Here is a 22,408-nt window from a genome sequence, read left to right as displayed (position 1 = left end):
CTTGCATTGCTTCACTGCATACACACTCCCACTCGCACAGGGGATAGTCAGCCATTTCCCCTACCTCAGCATGACACCGTGTGTACGTCCATGTTGCTCTGTGTGTTTAAATGGCACTTCTTCTCCATGTGACAGATGGGGCCCCCCCACTCACAGTAGCAGTAAGTCACTTTTGGATGCAGTAACCTTCACACCTCCCAAGAATTTTTGGACTGGGGTGGGGGGCTATGTGTGTGTGTGTGTGTGTGTGTGTGTGTGTGTGTGTGTGTGTGTGTGTGTGTGTGTGTGTGTACAACTCCTGTTGAACTGGACAGACTTAAGATCTGTGCATTGGCGGGATCTGTCAGTGTGTTAGAGGACCAAAGTGAGCCAAATGAGGCCAAGGCTTTGGACCAAAAGCCTGTGCAAGAATTAGGTTTTAATATTGTGTAAAATACTTTGGTAAATGAGGCTTCTAACAATGCAACTGTCAGACGTATAAATTGCAGAATTAGCAATTCATGTAAATTATAAATTGAATTGTAAATCACGAAGGAGGGAAACAGATGGCAGCCAGAAGGTAAGGACAGGGCAAACGGACACCCTCGTCTGTGACGTTTCTGCATTTCTGCTAGAAGGCAGTTTGCCTTTGTCCAACTGTCGGAAAGTCAGTGAAGAAATGTTGCTCTGTGGCTGCTCAAACCAAGTCTGATGTATAAAAAAATGCTGCCTGCAACTGTGAGGTAGCCATATAGTGTTATCACAATTACTGTGACAGTTGAGCCCAAAAACAACTTTTTTTTTTTAATCCATCGGAAGAGTTCAGCTGTGAGTTAGATTTACAGACAGTTTCTAAAACTTATCACGTTATGCACTCAAAGCCCACAAAGAAAAAAAACACAAATACATCTGAAAAACTACATCGACCAGCTGAAAGGAGAATACAGCTAGCTAGCATTGCAGCTTGGCTAAAGGATGCACCAATAATGTTTACTTCCTGTCAAACTGTCAATACCATCAGGCTCTGGAGGCGTTCTTTTACACGAGGGATACAGACGACAGATTTAGTTCCACAGAAATAAAATATTAAACATTTACCACATTAATCTGCTCACAATGACAATTTCAAGGCCAGTAAGCAGGTCGGAATTTCGGTAAAAAATAAAAATAAAAATAAAATTGCTGATGACTATTTTTTCCACCTGCTGCGAACCACCCAGCAGGCCAAATCAAAGTGTCCTTCTTGGAGTTAAAAAACAAACAAACAAACAAACAAAAAAACCAAAAAAAACCAAAAAAAACACACACACCTTGGAAAATCTCACTCTGTCCCCAGAACCCTTTATGACATCACAAAGAAGGTCTGAATAAACAACAGTGACCATAGCAGGTAGTGGGAGCGCTGGGTACCTGGAGCATGTGTGCCTGCAGCCTACTCTCAGAAGCAACAAGAGAGGAAGAAAAGCAGCTAGAGGATGTTTGTAATTATAATTAGCATATTACATAACGGCAGCATGTTTGTTAAATACCCTTTCTTCTGGGTGATGCAGTTCTGTCTCCATCACTTTACAACAAACTTCAGCTATATATTCTTTTGTCACTCACTTTGGAATTAGTCCAACTTACAGTACACAAACAAAGGAATGGAAGTATCTCAGACTCTCCATCCTGACATATTCTTTATATGCACAAAGGGCTCTCATGAGCACTCAGGTGTAATTCATAAAATGCCCTCATAATAAGCCTCGTATTTCCATTCTTCTCTGCTTCTCACTCTTTTTTTTCGATTATCAGTAACGATCCAACACCGTCTCCTTCGCCTTCCTCTTCCACCCATTCTCTTTCATCTGTCCTTTTCTGTCTCTCCCTCCATCCGATGTTACGCCACTTTGCCAGTGAGGAGGAGCAGAGGGAGAAAAGAGGAATGAATCTGGGTCACAGGAGGCCATGCATCTCAAGTCTCCACTCTGCCACAATAAAAAGGAAATTGATCTGTTCCTCGCCTGCTCTCCCACTCCCTTAGCTTTGAGCCTAGAGACACGCGCACACACACACACACGCACACAAAGGCAGACACACACAGCTGAGTCAGTCCATGGAAACAGCGTTCATCCGCTTCTTGGATCCATCCTTTTTCCAAAGCAGCAGGTGCGCTCACACTGGGAGAACAGCAGGACACACACACGACACACACACGATCTCTTCCCTCCAAGCCACCCTGTTCGCACAAGTTCATGTGTGTCAGTAATTCTATTTCACAATTCAAATGAAAGCAATTAACAGAAGAACTTTCCTACACTTTACAGAAGTATCCATCAGTAAAATTCAAACTTGGGCCACAGACGATCATTTTTCCCCATTTATAGTTTTCATAATATCATTTGGTAAATAACGTTTCAGAAGACCGTGTACACACTCCCGTCACTCATCCCCCAAAGCCTGTAGTTAATCTTAAAATCAGCCATTTGCATTTAAAATTTATGTTGCTGCACACCAGATCTGATAAGCCTTGCAGTTGAATTCCTGAAACTTTAAGTTAAGAGATCACCCCTCCTGAAAAAAAAGAAAAGAAAAAGAGGGATGGGGACAGAGAGATCTTCCCTAGCCATAGAGCAAAAAAAGAAAATACAATCATTTTCTCATTACCACGCTTCCTCGGTTAGTTGGGCTAATTTGGAGAAAACAGATTACCTTCTTCAACTCGAAGTCACCCCCACGAGTCCTGGACAACTTTATACTATTATTCCTGGTGTTCCCTGCCCTGCGTGCTCTGCTTATGGAGCTGAGAAAAAAAATTCAGTTAATTTATGGTTTTTGTCCACTGCAAAACACAATTTGCTCACTTCAAAATGCAACCATTGCTCAGGGAGGAAGTTGGTTACTGATCTCACTGTCAAGTCTGACGGAAAGATGACGCTTTGTCAATATAAGTGTTTCAGCAGAGTTTTGTTTCTAGGAATGCTGAAGGCCAAATTGAACTCTGTGGTGTGTGTGTGTGTGTGTGTGTGTGTGTGTGTGTGTGTGTGTGTGTGTGTGTGTGTGTGTGTGTGTGTGTGTGTGTGTGTGTGTGTGAGCACTGCTTCTATATTAGATCTTCATTTTCTGACCTTGAAGCCTCATTGTGGAAAGCTTCCTAAATCAGCGTGCTGTGGGTTTTTGCGTTTGTGTTGGTCTTTCTGTGCAGTGTACTCGTGTGTATCTGCTGCCCCCATCGATGCTTGGCTTAATCAATTAGTAGAGAAGTCTGGGGTCTGTAGGGGGAAACGGGGAATGGTCAGGCTCCTCCATTTCCAGCTGGGGTCACTGGCTTTACAATCCTTCAAAGTTAATGACCATCTCTGGGAACACACTCTGTAATGTGCTCTCCATTATAGACACACAAACGCACACACAGGAGGTGCAAAACTCTTCATCACCAGGACATTTCGAAAGCATATGCAGGCACACACAGAGAGAGAGACTCATTATCCGACACACCAATCCATAGTCTCTTCATCACGGTGACACTAACAGTAGGAAGCAGGCGCGCACACACAAAAATGCAAAGTTACAAAGGATCCTACGGTATGAAAAGGCTCATAGAGATATACACACTGTCACTGTGTGCACAGCATTTTTATTACTCCCTCTGCCACCAAGGTTATGAAAATAATGAAAACTTTACTGGAGGTGGGTCTCCAACCTAGAAGAGATTAACTTTTGCTAAAAAATGAAGCTGGTGCCAGTCAGGTGATTTCCAGATGACGCCACTCTTCTGTGTGAAAGATTCCTTCAATTTTCCCAAGATCCCCCCGCGACCCTGAAAAGGATAAGCGGTAGCGAATGGATGGATGGATGGATGATTCATAAGTCTAAGTGGCTTACCAAAAAACATTAATTCCCATGAAAATGGGTGAAAAATGTCCAAAGAAAACAGTTTAAAGACCTTCAAAAAAAAGCTAGAGAACCTACTGAACTAGTGATGGCTCAAGACCTCTGCACAACACAGAGCTGATGAGCAAACAAAACAAGAATATTGAAATCTTACTCGTAAAACATGTCAATTCAGAGCTACATAAAATGGGACAGAGTGCTTGCTGCATGCAAATGTCACACACTGCTTGCTGCAAAAACTGTAGTGATAGAAGTTTTCACAGACGACCGATGGTTGTCCAAAGGAGAACGGTCTTCTTCGTTCATTTGGTTGAAAATAGTCAAATATCAGAAGCATGAAGCTCTCAAAATGCCATTTCACGCTTCTTTAAAATTCCCTTGCAGCTCCTCCTGCTGACTCCCTTGTGGTGAGCGTGAACATCTGTGCTGGAAAATTAAAACTTAAGAAGCAAGCTTGGCTGCAATTCATACATCTATTTTTTCTTTTTTTTCCCCTCCCACACTGCATAGAAAGATGGATCGTGAGAAACAGACACAAACACCTAGATTGTGATTACTGAGAAAGGCAAGGAGCCCCTTTCATCAGTTTAATCACTCAGTGTATTTATTTATATCATTGCACAAACATTTAAAGGATTTTAAGGACAGTAGTTGAATATGTTGCAGAAAACAAGATAAACCACACATGCACATGCACATACATACAGACAACCGCGCACACACACACGCACATTTAGTCAAACCTATACAGACATCTGTTTGTCTCACGCGCTCTCTTTCCTTGCCCCAAAAGAAACAACGCAATCACAGCACTTGCACACATGAACAGCTTTACCCCCCTCTGCACAGCTCTTCCTGTTGATTAAACAGCTTGCATCAGGGACAGAGGGAGAAAACAGTGAAGGGTTTAAAACTGAGGAAAAGGAAAGAGAGTGAGGGAGAGACTTCTTGAGGAAAGTCTTGTATCTCTCTTTTTCCAAAAGCAGCTACATACAGGTGCATATAGTCTGTGCAAAGTCAATGCAAACATGAACAGGTTTAAATTAGCTCTCCTTTATGTTACTAGGGGTCGGAGGGAAAAAGTTGATATAGCAGAGTATTGCAATATTTTGCTTGTGATATTGTGCCTATGCACGAACACCAAATATCAATATTTTATTAAACAAATTTAAATACTCTGGAAATACTACAAACTCGTCTCATCCCCATCCTGAGATGATGTTAGTTGAGCAGACTTACATTAAATTGACTCATATGCAATAATTCAGAGCAAGCAAATAGCTTAGTTACATAAGTAAATCTATAACCTCTGTTTATGGCAGGTTTTAGTGCCAGTGTTGGTATTTTTTGACAAATTTTACCTCTGGAGACATCATTTACTATAAAAAGGGTGAGAAATCACACGTGTGTTACAGTAATACTCAGCATATGGCAAAATGTTAAAAATCACAATAATTTTGTATTGTGAGTAAAATATTGTGAGTATATATCTACAGCAAATAAAGTATGTTCAGTCTTCAATCACTAGATTAAACATGACCAAGGCGTGAGAATAAAGACATGTTATAACTGTGTTTTTAAAAACTGTCTGAGATATTTTGGTTGGTTTGTTTTTAAATATAATCATATCTCTAGTGCTACTTTAAGCACCAAAACACACACACAAACAAACATGCACACACACAGACAACTTGCTAGTAAACTATTATGCCTCGATTCTTTTATGGATTTAAGGGACCAATTAAATCAAACATGAGAGCAAGCACATGATTAAAGATTTATCTGCCCAAGGTCCCTGCAGCCCCTTCCCTTTTCACCCACACACTCTGACACGCACATACGTACACACACCTTCTAGCACTCTGACCATCTGGGGATGTGGGAAGGAAAGCATTGATCTCATTAAAAAACAGACTTTACAGATTGCTTCTCTCTCACACACACACAGACACACACAAAAACATGCATACATTTGCCTTTTGGTGTAATTCACTAACTGAAGTATAAACATGCCATTCACTGAAATCAATTAGCCACGAGTTGCTAACTTTAAACACATCTCCATAGACTCTAGAGACATGGTACTAATATGATAAATTAAGGTCAACCACACAGAGTTAAACTTTCATTATAAAACACACACCTTGCACACACACACACACCATGTGATTTGTGACCACTGCTTTCAGCATTGACATATTTTAGATCTCACCCATTATTTAAACTTCTAGCTGTAGATGTACCGTAGTGACTACAACAGGCCACATCTGATTCAGTCAAATTACTGATAAATGCATGTTGCAATTTTGGTTACTGACCTAAGATCATTTTTTTGTATGACACATCCAATTATGCCAAATATTTTGGGCAACTTTTAGTTTTTCCTCTGCTAAATGATGACAAATTGCTCACATATAAAAACACACATACACAACATAACTTTACAGAATACTTTGACAATGATTTTGATTATGAATCGATCATTTAAGTATATTTTCAACCAAAATATGAACGCCCTGGGCACCACTATAGGTCACTGGCTTTTCTGCTTACTGTTAGTATTTTATCTTTCAATTTAAAGATAATATTTTGTTTTCAAAAAAGCAACATTAAGAAGGCATCTGAAATCATAATGTATTTGATGATAAATGCAGTGTAGCACTTGAGCTGAAATGAAACCAGAAAAAGGCTCTTTGTTTGATTGCACATATACACTAGTAAGACCATCAATGATCTACAAACATATTGATGTGTCCTACTATTATACTTCTTTTAAACACTTCTTCAATGTATAGAAAATAATGTGCGTGCAAGCTGTCCGTCTTCCCTCTGGACTCTTTATCAGGTGCAAGGTGTGAACGGTTCGATTAGAAATTGATCGAACCATCTCGAGCGTGTTGAGCTGAAAGCATGCCGTTGCTCTTTGAAGTTTAGAAAACAGACACGCTCACATGCACAAATACACTCGCGCAAGAAATGTACTTTGCAAACAAATCCTTGCTCGGACCACTCCTCGCAACGCTTTCTGAATGAATCTGTGATCTGAAATTTGTAAACAAATGTAGAACCGCGTCAATGCAAGAACAAAGAGCCAGCTGTCTAAGAAAGTGCAAAGGCACATCTTTTACCACTTTCAGCCTCATTACTTGTGAACATCCCACTTATGGATGTTTGTCTAATAACAATATTAGCTATGTGGAGAAATGGTGGCACTGTGCAAGTCCAATAGCAAATAGCGCTTCGTGCCTGTTTGACTAACAAACACAACAAATGTGCCACATCAACAAATTATTAAGAAGTAAGAAAAGTTTGAATGCACTTAATTAGTGAATGAGGCCCAATGTCTCTTAAAAAGCCAAAAAACCGTGGCGTCTAATAAATGCACGTTGAAGTAAATGATGTCTGGGCAATTTTAATATTTCAATAAGACATTTCAATATTGCAGACTTTAAGCAGAGGACAGGAATGAATAGAATTAATCAGGGAAGCTGTGAAGCAGTCTTAATTATAGACTGCAACTTGAGACTGTCTCTCTATCTCACGCCATGACTCGCACAACTGAAAGGGAAATGGCAATATATGGCTGATTATTCAGCGATTACCATGAGATTTGAACTCCCGCACAGTTAAGTCCAAAGACAGGAGTGATGCTCAATAGAAAGTAAGGAGATGCTGAAAAAAAAAAAAATTGCTTTTGAATGACTTCAAAAGGGGCATTAATTTCATTTAACTTACCACAGCAGAATATGGATGCTGACGCAATAATTTGTTACTTCCATTTATCGCAGGATCTTCCAGGTGAGAGAAACAGATGTCCAAGAAGCCTCAGTAGTAACAAACAAGTGCCCAGCTTTGAATGCCCATCAACTATACAGCCTTTACCAACAAAATCTGGTTAACAGTCTAGGATTATGTTAATAATACTACATACTCTACACATATAACTGCTGGCTAACCAGCAGTGTCCATCATTCAATAGTGCAATGAAGGTTAAATTCAAACTACAAAGTACAGGTACACATCAAAAGGTGTTTCATCCAAAGAGTGTCAGGGTTTAATTAACTTCTATGATCACTTATGAACACATCAACACACAAGAAACGGGACCAAAGTGGTCTTGTCTGGGCCTAAAGAGGTGGAATAAAACCATTACATGGAGGAAAAAAAACATCACTGTAACAACACTGCGGGCCAATTATGTTTAACTACTGCCTGTGGTCTGTCACAACTGGGTCACTCCATGCTGAGTGAGATAGGTGCATGTGTGTGTGTTATAGAAGGTCTGCTTTGCACATGTGTTGTTATGTGATGACGATATTTCCAGAAGATATCTTTCCAATATACACATTTGTTCTGGAAATTTGGGTTTGCAACTCAGACTTTATAAATAAAAAGCTTTGTTTTTTGCTTTGTTTGTTTTTTAATTAAATTTTACTCAGAGTTTTAATAATTTATTGTCTGGAACAGTTTCCAAAGCTGGGAAGGCAAATATAAAAACAAAAACAAAAAACCCCCCAAAACATTAAAACTATAACAGTAAAAAGTAAGTAAGGTTTCCATGCTCAAAATGCTTTATTTTTTGGCTTTGGGAATCGGAGTGTCAGGTTTTTCTTTCTAAGTCTGCTGAAAAGTACTTTGAACACTTCGTACTTCCAGCCTCCAATCTTCCCCTGGCCTTTTACTTTAAGAAGGAACTGGGAATTTAGCTTGGAAGACTTCTTTTGGATGTTTACTTGTGGGGATTAAATGTTGGCTTCTTAAATATGGCTGTGGGATTTAGTGGTGGTTGCACCTGAGCGCAGCAGGCACTGCAAAGTGTAAATTCATGGGCAACAAGGCATGAAAACTTGCAGATGGGCCATGGCAGTTGGGGAGTCCCCCCTCCTCCTCCCCAAGCATTTCTTGCTAAACAGACTCGGCATTTATGGTGTGACGGCCAGGGCTTCACTATTAATCCTCTCCGAGAACAGCTAATCATACTACCGCATAATCTTTACGTTCCAACTCATCTAAAAGTATTGTGTGTTCCCACAGTTCTATTATTTGAGAAAATACACTAAAAACAGATGTATGGATTCAGCATTAAGGGCCTAGAAGCTGTGGGGTGTTGGATAAGCCTCACAGAAAATGGGGGGGGGGGGGGAGTTCTGAATACAGGCAGCGATAGGAAGACGAGATGGAAGTGTTGAAATTGTGATGCCACACATAACGTGACAGCAGAGAAGAAGCTTGCAGATAAATGTGAACTGCTCATCGGTAATGACGTTTAAACTCCCCCAAGTAAATGTTTTCTGAAGTGATGCAACAACATGAAAAGAAATGTCTCACATCAAAAGAATTAAAACCCACGGGTCAGGTAAGATTCAATATTCCAAGCGAAAGCACAACATTATTAAGCCGGGGCCACATAAATGGCATCAAGCAACATTTAAAAATCTGAAACCAAACAAAGGCAAAATCGCTCTTGTGCAAAGCAGGTTACTTTGTATTTTATACAAGTTCATGGTATTCAGTCTCTTCATGCAAAACTGTGCGTGCACATGAGTGTGTACACCAGAGAGACTACAGGTACAGATCAGATTTTTGCATACGCTACATGCAGGTCTGTCAGGCTATTTTCATCTGTTAATTCGATGGGTATGTGTATGTGAGTAACTGGAATTTCAGTTTTCCTCCCACAAATCCCTGAAAAATGTTTTGGCTGATCATGTTTCTGCTTCGTTTAATTATGCTAAACCTCAGAGACCTGTCCAAATCAAACAAAAATTGTAAACCACAACAACAACAAGAGGAGCTGACAAGCAAAAAGGCTTCTCGACTCACTTTTTATCCCATCCTGGAAAATATACATAAACACATGCTTATGTAAATGCAGACACTGATTTCAAAAAGCTAAAAGGAAACAAGAAGAGCTGTTTGGAAAAGCAGATATATAAAAATAACACTGCAGATGCTGCAGGCACCATACGGTCCACTCTAAACCACACACAGTTCTCAATGCACGCTGTTTTTAGTGATTTATATGGTTAGTATGGAGCCTAGAGAGCCTGACCAATATTAGCTATTTGCAGTCTTATCTGTTTTAGCATTTATAACAGTTGATAAAGTAAATAAGATACAGGAGAAACACCCTTCAACCATGTCAACATGGTTATGCTAACATAATAACATAACGTGATGGTAAACTTGACCATTCTCAACATTATATAGCTTGTCCGCTGCAGGGCACTCTGCAACTTTCCTGTTGGCAACGCCAAGTTAGTCGAACAACTTGTTTTATTATGTTTTTCCTCTCTCCCTCTTTTTTTTTTTTTTTTTTTTTTTTTAATAGATACACTTATGGCTTAAATTTCTAAATCTTAGGGGACATCTTTCAATTTAGCGTGTTTTCAAGATTTTCAAAAAACTTCACTCCTGACTTTGAGGCCAAGATTACGAGATTTAAACTCATCTGAGATTTTTAGTAGATGCACCAATGGTATCAATTTGAAAATCCATGTATTCAGAATGTTGGGTCTCCATGCTGCTAGGCAGGCAGACGACAATAACACATCCACTGTTACTCTGTCCAATAGGAAGTGTATATCAGTCTTGCTTTTCCCAGGAACTCTGAACATGTGGAGGAATGTTAAATATCAACACTTCACCGAGTTCTTTTTGATTCCTCAGAGGCATCCAATGAAAGACAAGACTGTTCAGTAGACCATTTCACACTTTATTCTCTTACACAATTACTTCTGGAAGGGAGATGTGTCCTGCATGACACGTTGCCCCGGATCTCAAAATTGTGACGGGCACCCTATTCTAGTCTAAACAACAGCAATTCAGTAAGTTTCCACTAGAAGATGGTTCCCTGTTATCTACTGTTCTGCAGGCAAATGTGGGGGAGTGTCTGCAACTGAAGGACACCTATTATAAGGCCTTTATTATTCAGGGCTGTGTCCACTTAATACTATACTATATGATTATATGGCATTTTGATTAATATGAGGATTAATATAAAGGCACAGTATTAAAGCACTTCAGGTAATATCATTCTAACAGGAACCAGGATGTAAATGAAGTTCCACTGAACTATCCAAAAAGTTCTAATAAAGAAAAATGTTTTCCCCCTACATACATAAATGTACAAATTTACATTAGCATACATTCTGCAGTTTAAACACAGACAAACATCTAAAAGGAACCTTTGAGTACCCTGAACAACGTTCCTGGGACTAAATGCATTGGACAGTTTGGGTGAAAATGTCTGTGTGAGAGACAGAGGGCCTCTCAGGGCCCATTCAGAAGACATCACACTGCTTCCAAACGTTCAGGAATTATTTTCAATGATGCACAATAGGACGTGGGGGTGGAGGGGACACGGCAAAAGAAGCAAGAGAAAGAACTGTCACTGCTTAAAACACTTCATTGATGGCGGGAAAGAAAACAAATAAAAAGGGAAACCTGATCCAAACTACAATCTGCTTTTAGATTTGGCTCCTCCATTGAAAACAGCATCTTTTAACAACAAGACACAATCTTTGCAAAGCAGCGAACAATCCAAAAAGCCAAGGACAGTCCGCATGCCAATACATCCCATGAGTGTCCTGATGTCGCTCTAGCAACTACAGCGCATTCGCTTTTTATGTTTTACTTCAAACACACTTCTAATAATCCCCACATTGTAACTCCGATAGGAAGTACTTTTTAAATCTGATTTTGAGCGGAAGATCAGAAAAGTGCTTTAATTAAAAAAATAAATAAATATTTTTTTCTCCTTAATCAGTAGAGAAAAACACAGTGCTTGCCGTTGATTCCCTCCCCATTTCCTCACCCTTTAATCTCCCCTCGCTCTCTTTATGTTGACACAGTGTGAGCGCTAGGCGATAATGAAGTATCCTGCAGGTAAAACATTAGTAATGTGTGTATCCCCAAAACATAGCCTCTGCGTGCATGTAAGATTATGCTTTGCAACAGAATTTCTCCTGATAACCAGCATTACTGTGCAGTGGGTATATCATCAAAGAGTGCCTTATCCCTCCACCACCTCACCCCCATCATTCTGCGACACATGACAAGCAAAATCCCCTCAAGGTAAAAGACCCGTTTCACAGGCTTAAGAGCTGGCGAGGTGTGTGTGTGTGAAGAAGATACGTTGTGTGTATGAGTTTGTGTGTAATCTACATGAACAGCTTCATTCAAAACAGATGGAGGGAAGATGACAAACACAGAAAGAAGAGAAACCCCCAAAAAACACAAGTAGAAAACCAAGCACCAACCAGCTGATTAATAGTTTTTTCCATTCATTGCGAATAATTCAAACAACTGATCAATTATCCACAATGTTCATGGCAATTATTTTGCCATCCACAAGACTTAGAACCTTGAAACAGGAGGAATTACATCCTGGATGAAACATACATATATAGTAGATTTGGTATTTAGATGCAACACAAGCTACTTCATGGATAAAATTTTAATTTGTGTCATGGAAACAGTAGCTAACATTTTTACACTTCTTTGTGCAACTATTCAAGAATGGTTGATTTCAGTGATAAGGCACACACAATTGAAAGCACAGAGCTCACTAACGTAATAACTGCTCTGATATTTCACACAGCTGGCTGTTATCATCAAATTAAATTAATAAAAAACACACTGCATTTCAGCTTTGGTCCATCCAATTTGTGTAGCCTCAAACAGTTTTCCATCTACATTATCATTTTATCATTTCAGATGTATTTTTAGCATCTGTATCAGTTGGTGTTTTCCTCTTGCTAATGATGCTGAGATGTAAAGTTGGTTTACCAGAGGCTTTCTGAGAGTTTTGCCTTTTTTTTTTTACCCCCGACATCTTCAAAGGCTTTACCCATCTGCTTTCTTACAGCAGGTGCTGGGCCAGAAACTCGAGTTTCTCAGATGACAAAAAAAAACAAAAAAAAACAAAAACAAAACAAAAACCTACATTTCAACACTATGCAAAAATACACAGGTTTACTCATCAAACCGGAGTCACCAACAGTTCCTACTTTAATCAAACTAAATTTTCTGTTTCAACGATCAAACACAACAGACACTTGAGTCGCAGAAAAAGATGGAACAAAAAGAAAGAAAAAAAAAAAAAAACATCACAATGGAGCAAAATCCAAACACGAAATATCATCTGTCTGTGCGTTTACCTCTTTGTCCGCTCAACTCTTCCTAGACGATTAAGAGTATGGTGACCAAACTTTGTGCACAGGTATAACATAGGCCCCTAAGGGTTTTTAAATCTATATCAGATATTACAATGTCATTATTTTGCCTAGCAACCAATTTTTAGCATTTATGAATCAATTACATCTTGTAAAAGCATTCTATCATTTGAATTTCATGATAACATCTCGCTTATATCCACATAGATGGAGTTACACATGACATATTAAATATGCATATGCTAAAATGGCTAATTTTTAGCATATAAACAACATTTACCATCCTTTTGCCAACAGCATGAATGGGCTAAACAACAGAGCATTGGCAAGTACTCGTGAAGCATAAGTCAGAAATTAAAGTAGGAGCATTGTTAGAGTTCTTCCCCCACTACTTAAATTCTGTGTAAAAACTTATGATGAAAACTTTTGACATGCTGCACTTAAGTGCCCTATCTTGGTGTCAGCTGAGCAGACTGGTATTAGCGGCCATGTTTTATTCATCAGCATTCTTAGTTGTCATTGCATATGCCTTATCCTGACTGCATGTACAAGGCAACAGAGCACACGGTGAAAAACAGGATTACAGCAAATGTAAATAATAAACTGGAAGCACATGAAGATATTCGCTTAATCTGAGTTGGGGATTAATGTCATGATACCCTGTCAGACATGGCTAGGTTGGTGGGGGGGGGGGGGGGCATAATAACTACAACACAGTCAATGCATGGCTAAATATAAGCACGCACACACACAAGTGGTGGGGAATTAGGATTGTAGTGTTATCGGGGTTTGACTTTGAACAATATGTGACTTTGCAGCCGAGCAGGCAAACAAAACCAGGTAATCTTTCGGAAATGGCACAAGTTAATTCTGACAAAACAGACACAAGGGAGAGGGAGAGTGTAAACACAATAAAATAAGTGTAATGATACCACCAGAACTCACAAACTACTGCAAGAGAGTCACTTTGCAGAGGAGCAGGAACCAATTTTGGATTTCCAAAATATGTAAATACCTTATACTAAGCACAGGGATCAGCCATGTGTGACTGGTATCAGGTCCTAAAGCTAATGATGAAGGTGTAGTCTCCCACTAACAATAACACTAACTAATAGGACTGTAAGTACTGCAGACAGACCGTAAAGTCTCAATTTATTACACACACACACTATTCTTTTAAGCGTGTTTGTAGGCTACATTTCACACTCCTTCATGTCAATATAAAGTCATTATTTCATACACTCAGAGGCCTAATGTGCAGGAAACGAAGGAGGCAGCGAGGTGTAAAAAATGTCCAAAAATGAGCAAGAAAGAGCAGACCAACAGATGGACACACAAGCAGAGCGAAAGAAAGAGAAGGCAGAATTAGCGCCTCAGGCCAGCACTGACCCCAGCTAAAATTACCCTGCTGCTGTTTTGCACCACTGCACCCAACACCTATTCAACACACCAGGTACTATTATCGTGTAGAACATGATACAGGCTCTGACAAAGGTGGCGCCCTGGCAAATTCTGGGGGTTGTCATCTGTCAGGTGAGCAAAGCTGCATGGGAGAAACTGTCCATCTGATTAAGTTTCATATTTATAATCTTAACAGAAATTTTTTTGTATTAGGATTAGCCAGGCAGAATTCTTAACCTTTAATGTGTAATGTGTTTTTCATATCAATAGTGGATAATGACACTGCTTTACTTTAGATCTGAATAAATTACCTTTTTCATTGATACAAATACTGGCAATCAATACATTTCATACATTTCTTCTGAAAACTGCTACACAGAACTGCCATCACTGTGAAAAGCAGCTTCACAGATTCTCACTGTTTAGCTTCAAGACTGATAGAATTTGAAGATATTAATCTGCAGCTGACATCCAACAGTCTGTAGTGGCAGTTAAAAATTACAGTCACATGCATGGTGTCTGAGAGCAGAATACAAAGGGAGTAATGTGCAACTTTATAATAAAATAAAAATACATGAGACTCAAATTGTAGTAAAAGCAAAAAATAAACAGCTTCTAAAGGACAGCCTTATCTTTTTACTGACAAGCTTTTTCTTCAGTATGCAATACTTATCCATTTCACAAACACAAAATTAGAGAGCTCCACAGGGCCTCAATAGTCACACCGCACAGCAGTGGGGTTCCTTTTCTAAAGATTAGTGCAACACTCCATAATCGTATGCACACACAGCTATAGGTCCTCGGTGCCAGCACAGGAAACTAAATGATGACGTGACGTGTCACTCACACCCCATGTGTGGTTGTGTGTGGTTGACCTGCTAAGAAGCTGGACTAGAAACACGTTCAGTGGTGGCGTTAACCCTGATATCAGATCTGTGGATTTCTGCTGTTTTAACCTAGACAAGTGCAGAGTCTGTGTGTGTGTCTGTGTGTAATGTATTAAGCTACTGGTCCCTGCAAACTCATATTCCCATTAAAAGTCTGACCCCAGCTGTGAGAGAAAGCCATGTGTGTGCGTTCATGTGTGTGTTTGGGTCAGCAGGTGACCAAATGTGTTTTGGTGAGCCTATCAGTACAATGCCTTTTATGCCTGAAGCGTTTCTCTGCAGTCTCTTATTACAGTGTCATGTGTGTCTGTGTGTGTGTGTGCCTGTTTGTGTGTGTGAGACAGAGAGAGGCTGATTCCACACACACCCACAGAAGCAGCGTGAAATGTGTTGTGATGTCTCCGCTATGGGAAGCTGTTTTGAGACCACAGAGGAGACGCTCCCCTTCTCTGACCTGCTCAAACTCATTGTTTTGCTGTGACACACGAGCGCACACACACACACACACACACACACAGAGACTAATTGCTAATTTTTTTTCCTCCATCCTTATGTCTTCTGTCTTCCAGCCCCTGCTTGTAAATGTTCTGAAACATTAGGTCCTCTGAGTTCATTGGTGGTTTACGATTTTGAATCAGTGCCTATCCTCTGGCTGAACGTGTTCCAGCAGCGTGTGAATCATTAGTAAAGGCTGCAGAAAATGCTTTCAGATCAGCAGTGAGCACGCCCCTGCATATCGCTTGATGTTGAATAAGTCACACCTGTATCACTTCTCAAAACTTGCTGTTTTTTTAGTTGATCAGCAGACATTTCCTCCAATGAACAGTCACTGAAACTATGAACTTACTAAGAACACGAAACCACATCCTTTAGTCAAATAAATATTTTTTGGGTTCACATGGGTTCAAGCAGGTTAGCCACAAGCTTTAAACTATGAATCCAAATGTATGAATGCAAAGTCCCAAAAGTGAAGTACAGAAGCAGCGTGAGTGTGATGATACAGGGATCCATTAGTGCAGGAAGTGTTGGGGAGATAACATTTATAAATGGCGCAATGAATATCTGTGGATATACCAAAATAATGACTGAGGGGGTGACTACTAGGGGTTTCTTTCCTGATGTGAGTGGCTTCTGTCATATTTTGGGCCTGCTTCCTGAACAAAATGACTTTGTGTGCATCAGAAGTTAGTGAGGTTGATCTCCTACACAGTTTACTGGGACTAAAACCCAAAACCTGTTCTAATGTCTGTCAAAGCACATCTTTTCTACTTTAGTTGAGCACTCAAAGCAATTTATACAACATTCCCCCAATAACAAAAGCACTTTTTTCTACCCCAGAGCTTCCTACCTAACATCCACACACATTTACGCTCTGATGGTATTGGAGAGGAACTTGGGGTTCAGTATCTTGCCCAAGGATAGTTTGGCACACAGGCTAATCAAATCAAATCAAATCACCAAACTTACAACCTTAGTAAATGACCTGTTCTACTTCCTGAGCTACAGCCACCCCAGTTGAGCGATCTCTGTAGTACAAACCTGTTGCAGTGCTGCATCTCATAGTACCATCCACATATAAGTAACTCTCAGAAGTTCTAATCTTGATTTTGTGGCTGATTAGGAATGTACTCATATCAATATCGTCAATCCTTAAACCTGTGAACTTTTAATATTAGGCACAATTGCTTAACAAAGGACTTCAAAGTAACTGACAGACCATCACAGTGCCACGTGATTAAGACAGTTTGGAAGAGAGGAATCTACAGTAAAGCAAAAGAGGAAGAACAATTGAAATCTAACACAGAGTTCTGATGTGGAATGATTGTACAGTAGCACTTGGGATTAGACGTGATTAAATCCGCTGTTAAAACGATAAGGGCTTTTTTTCTGTATGTTCCACAGCTGAAATATAGGTCACACAGAGCCAAGCAGAGATGCGGAGTTGATGCACACACATGTGCAGCAGTGTTCTGTTCCCTACAAAGAAAGCGCGTGCACAAAATCCAACTACCACCACCACCTCCATCACCACTTTACCCGTCTCCCAGGGCAACAAGAGCGGAATCTACCAAGAGGCATGTTGAGAATGAAGGAGAGGAGAGGGGAGGAGAGGAGCAGGAGGAGGAAGGAGAAGAGAGAATGAAAGAACGGGGAGACGGACACAAAAGACAACCCAATCTACCAAGACTTATTCTAATAAGCTGCTAGGAGGAGGATACCATAGGGGTAATCCCTGCTGTGGGACACCCATCTATGGGCGAGTGTGGATAATGTGGCTACCGTCTGATGGATACAGATAATGGAGTACATGCTCAGACAGTTATATCTGGCCTTGGCATGTGTAAAAGAATGAGGTCTGGTTTATTTGCATACAAACTACTGCCTAAACTCTATGTGACAATTGATGCAATGACACAAACGCGTGTTCGCATGTAGGTTTTCATGCAGTGTCCTCCTTCAGTGTTGCACACATGAAATTTAAGTATTTCCTGCTTCCAATTTGTTCAGAAACCAAATTATGCAATCGACTTAGCCAATAACCCTCCAAGCTTGAGGAAACATTGATGTTTGGGGTAAGTTCTCCATCATAAACTGTTTAAATCACATGCAGGGAAACTGAGAATAACTAGTCCCATGTCCACACAATTTTACACAGTATCATTTTTTGTATTCTTTGGCTAATTTGCCATAAAAGAAATCATGTTGAATTACCAAAGAGCACTAAAAGGGTTCTTTGTGAATAAGAGGGTGTTAAAAGATGCCTGTACCCTGTTTAGCCTATCCCACCATCATAAGTGACAGAGAGGTTTATTATTTGGCTTCGCTGGGTTTATTCTTCCTACAATTGTGCTCCATGCTGCCCCCGCCCACTCTACAAAATTACTTGCTTCTATTTTCCTTATCATAGCTGCCCTACAGCATCCTGTTCCTCCCGATCATATCTGCCCCTCCTCCTCCCCTTCAACCACCACCTCCCTCTCTCCATAGGGCTCATGCTGGGTGGGGAGGCAGCAGTGGCAGTGCTGGCATCTGTTCGAAGGGCTGGTGCGTTGCCAGCCACCGAGCATCACTCCGGCAGCCAGAGTCACACTGTTGGATTTATCTCCAACCTGTCAGCTGATGCTTTTTGTGGGCGTTAAGCTGGGCGGGCATAACCTTTTTTCTTTTCTTTTTTTGGGTGGGATGGGGCATTCACACTGCCAAAGTGGCCACAAGAGACTTTGGGGGGGGGGGGGGGGGGGGGGTGCAGAAGTGAGAGAAGTGAGTGGCTTTTTATTAAAAAAATAAATAAATAAAAAAATCACTTCCAGCACAAGCTGAGGGCTGAAGCTCTCAAAGAATAGAGCATAAAGCTGTTAGGAAGGGAGAGCGCAAGCAAGGGATGAAGAGTATATAAGGCACCGTGAGAGGGGCTTGAAAAAGTAGATAAAAGGTAGAGTCTGAGCAGGAGAACAGATCAAGAGAGTGACAGAGAGCCCAGGAGGAAATCAAACCCACATCTGAAGCTTACAGGAGCACATTTCTGGTGCAGACAGAGCAGCTCAGTTGAAAGGTCATTCTGTCACCTTGTGGCTTAAGTACCATTCTAATGCTTTTTAAAAAAACAAACAAAAACAAAACCCAACCCCGTACTGAATTAAAAAGTAAACCCAACCTGTTAGACTGAAGCGGAGCTCATTAAAATCCAATCTAGCTACTGTCGAGTATTGCCCACTAAATGTCCAATAATCCCAATCAGTCTCCGCAGTCAGCGACACGCGCCTGTAAATGTCACGGCATTCCTGCATGAAACTCTAGAGACAATCAGCAGCAACCGGCGTGCCAGAGGACGGAGTCATGCGCTCGGTGTGCTGGTCCCTACCATCAGTGAAGAATCAATTGGCCGCTAATGGAACCATTCGAGCAATTAGTACCATGACAAATTCATAAGCGATGATTAGTAAAGTTGGTTGTCAGTGCAATTTCCTGATAGGATCCAGTTCAGAGGCATAAACTACCAGCCCCCATTCCCCTTCCCTAACATAACACTAATACAATAACCGAAGGCCAGAAAAGCAGAAAATTAGTGGTTAGCCCCATCAAAGAGCCCGAGTACTTCAGAAGAGCCGGCATTACTCAGCATTTAGATGTCATGTAACATAACCCTGAAATGCTATCGCTCCCTTTCACATAGGACTCCATCTGTGAAACCATGCTAGATGAATTATGAGACTGTAAAATGCTGAGAACTGATAACCAGACTGACATTATCTCCACACAGCCAGAGAAAGATTTTTTTTTTAAAAAATCATCTTTTGAAAAATAAAAAAAATTCTCATGTCAGAGGTTTGCTTAGTAAAAAAATTCCTGTGGCCATGTGACTTTGATCCAGGATCAACAGTTTCTGCGCTCTATTGTGTAGAACAACTGAATGGGAGATTCCAGAGGGGCCCCAAGCAAAATGATTAGGAGCCAACTCTTAGTATAACTTCATTCATTCCAAAGTTATATTTGGAATTTAATCGGTTATCTACAGCATCCACCATGATCCATTTATGTGCATGTCTTGTTCTGGATTAAAACTCCAAATTGCAGTATTTAGACACTGAAGCCTGCCGCTGAAAATCCAAAGGCGCCTGCTCCTATGGAAGCAGGAACGCGACTATATGTCACGGCAGGTTCAAACTCCAGGAAGCAGCGAGCAAAGGAATCATTGTGTTTAGTCAGCCAACACAAAATACTCTGTACGGGCTACTTACGACAATTCTCCTCATCGCTGCTGTCGGGGCAGTCATCATCTCCATCACATCTCCACACGATCGGGATGCACGCTCCGCTCTTGCATTGAAACTGCCCGGTCTCACACTCTGACTGTGTGTGAGTTCCTGTGTTTTGAGGGAAATATTTTTAAAAAAAGAAAGAAAGAAAGAAAGAGAAACTGTCCGTCATTTTCATTTCTCATTTAGAGATCACATTATGAACTTCACAGGAGTGAATCAGAGAAACAAAAATACAACAAATTACAAACAAGTTTGGGAGGTTAACTGACAAACTTTCATTTGTGACTAATGAAAGTGGGAAATTGGTAAAGTTGCCCCAATTAATAATGTTGCTGCTGTAATCAAGTAATAATTCAAGTGTTTTTCAAATACCAACTATCCCTTTTTCCACCATGACTGTAATGGGCATGCTGTTGTTTATGTACCACTATGCCACCTTTGGTTAACTTAGGTTGCTGCCGAAGTTCCTGCTGGCACTTAAACATTCAGACCAATTTCAGGCTATTTCATCTGTTCAAAATGTTAGCTCTAATTACAAAGAATGCATCCAATGCACACCATTACAATCTCCACTCAGCGATCACATCACCACTGACAGCCTTTTTCCATCTTCCAGCATCAGCAAGAGAGCATGTGCTGCCCTTTATTTCATTCACTGTCACCTCCTGCCGCCGCTAATAGCAGTCCAAATGCGGACATAAGTATGTACGCACGATGCACACAGCACATTATCTCGGCACTTAAGAAGACGCCGATCGCACTGACAGACAACTCGTTTGTTTTGTTTTGTTTTTCAAACAGGCAACCCAGATCCCCTGAGAAAGCGTTGCCAGTGTCCGCGTTGCGATGCAAATTCACCCCTCTATACCTCGAAACAAGTCCCCTACCTTTAGCGCAATGGAGCTCCAGGAGTAACAGATGTAATAGCACGAGCTTTCCGACCTCTGTCCACATCGTTAGATCCTGGGGGGCTCCGCGGTTGTCCGCATGTAAGTAAAATTTCCTCCCCACCCACCCAAAAAAAAAAAAAAAAAAAAAGACAGTGTGAAGAATCTCCAGCGAGTGACTCGCTCCGTGCTGCTCTGCCAGCCTGTCTGCTCGGAGTGTGTGAGTGTGCTCAGCCCGGCTTGCTGCTTTCTCTCCCTCTGCCTCGGCTGCAATTTGAATCAGTGACGCTTATGGGCGGGATAGTTTCAGCGTGTGATGGTGCCTGCGGTTAAAGTAGTAGGTAGGAAAAAAAACTACGTGGTTGGCTGCTAGCCAGAGGAGACACATCTACAGAAAGAGCTGAGTCACAGTCATTTTTCTTTTATTTCCTATTGAGCATTTTAGTAGCAAACCGAAAGTAAACTGCTAAATAAATAGTTCTGACTTCCTCATCTTGAGTTAGCTGGAATGATATATATGCCGGTAAGCTAGTCAAAGGCTTAAAAATGTAGCCAAAATTAAGGAAATGTAACAAGCAAGAGGAAGTTGCCCACCTCCGTGAAACAACGGAAACCGCAGACAGGTTCTCTGAAACGTGGTTCACTTTTTCTGGAAGTGGGTGTGTACTGTAATGCAGACCGTCTTTTTTCACTAGTCCTATCCCGTAGTTTTGTGGTCTTAACCTAGCGGTTTTTTCATTGGTGTATCAGCAGGTGAAAATACAAAGGTGGCTGAATATAAGAGTTTAAGGGCTGCTGCGCAAAAACTGGAAACGAACGTTCCTCAGTGACTATACAAATCCCTGTAAAATGATAATGTCCTTAAAGGTACAAAAAGGCATTTTATTTATGTTGTTCAACAGAAAAAAAATGATGTTGTGCTCATAAATATTCACTGTTTAGTGTGTAATTATGTCTTCCAGTCACTTGATGTGTTCTCATAAACTTAGAATTTAATCCATTAAACAGAAGCGGGCGCCAGTTTGTGAAAGCTGCTCTGTTGTCACACCATCTTCAATACAGTGGCTGAGATGGATGTTGAAATTCTGCCTAATCACGTTTAATGTATGTGGCTAGAAAATACTCGTAACTCCTCCACATTTACTGATATCCTCTTCCTACTCACCTCAAACCTCATCTCCTGACTGAAGTCAGGGCTCTAACACACACTTACTGTCAATTATTTTCAGCACTTATTGTCAGAAGTTGCTGTTTATGAGATTATAACATTATGCCAACTTACGCAGGGTTTGAGGTTCTAAAAAAAATACATCACACAGTCGAAATAGTTTGATTACATTCTTACATGGTATGAATGTTTATTCTCTAAGTGTTCAAGTCCAAAATGTTAGATCCATCTCAAAGAAAGTTTCACAGTTTAACCCCTGTGCCTACCAACAAAAAAG

General features: G+C 40.6%; 1 protein-coding gene across 3 annotated transcripts in view; it reads right to left on the bottom strand.

Moving 5' to 3' along the window:
• The window catches only part of lrp8 (low density lipoprotein receptor-related protein 8, apolipoprotein e receptor), a 174,492-nt gene extending 153,259 nt beyond the window's left edge, over window positions 1-21,233 (bottom strand). For 2 of the 3 annotated variants that reach the window (XM_084909628.1, XM_084909629.1), the window contains exons 1-2: window positions 20,964-21,233; window positions 20,056-20,181 (exon numbers count right to left, since the gene is read on the bottom strand). In XM_084909628.1, the coding sequence (XP_084765754.1) occupies window positions 20,056-20,181; window positions 20,964-21,030 (193 nt within the window). In that variant the 5' untranslated portion in view covers window positions 21,031-21,233. The remainder of the gene's footprint in view (window positions 1-20,055; window positions 20,182-20,963) is intronic. The other variant, XM_084909630.1, reaches the window with a different exon arrangement.
• Window positions 21,234-22,408: the final 1,175 nt, after the last annotated feature.

Source organism: Perissodus microlepis, chromosome 17 (assembly GCF_051167445.1).
Source record: "Perissodus microlepis isolate ML-2025 ecotype Zambia chromosome 17, ASM5116744v1, whole genome shotgun sequence".
Taxonomy (NCBI): domain Eukaryota; kingdom Metazoa; phylum Chordata; class Actinopteri; order Cichliformes; family Cichlidae; genus Perissodus; species Perissodus microlepis.
This window is presented reverse-complemented; position numbering and strand designations above follow the sequence as displayed.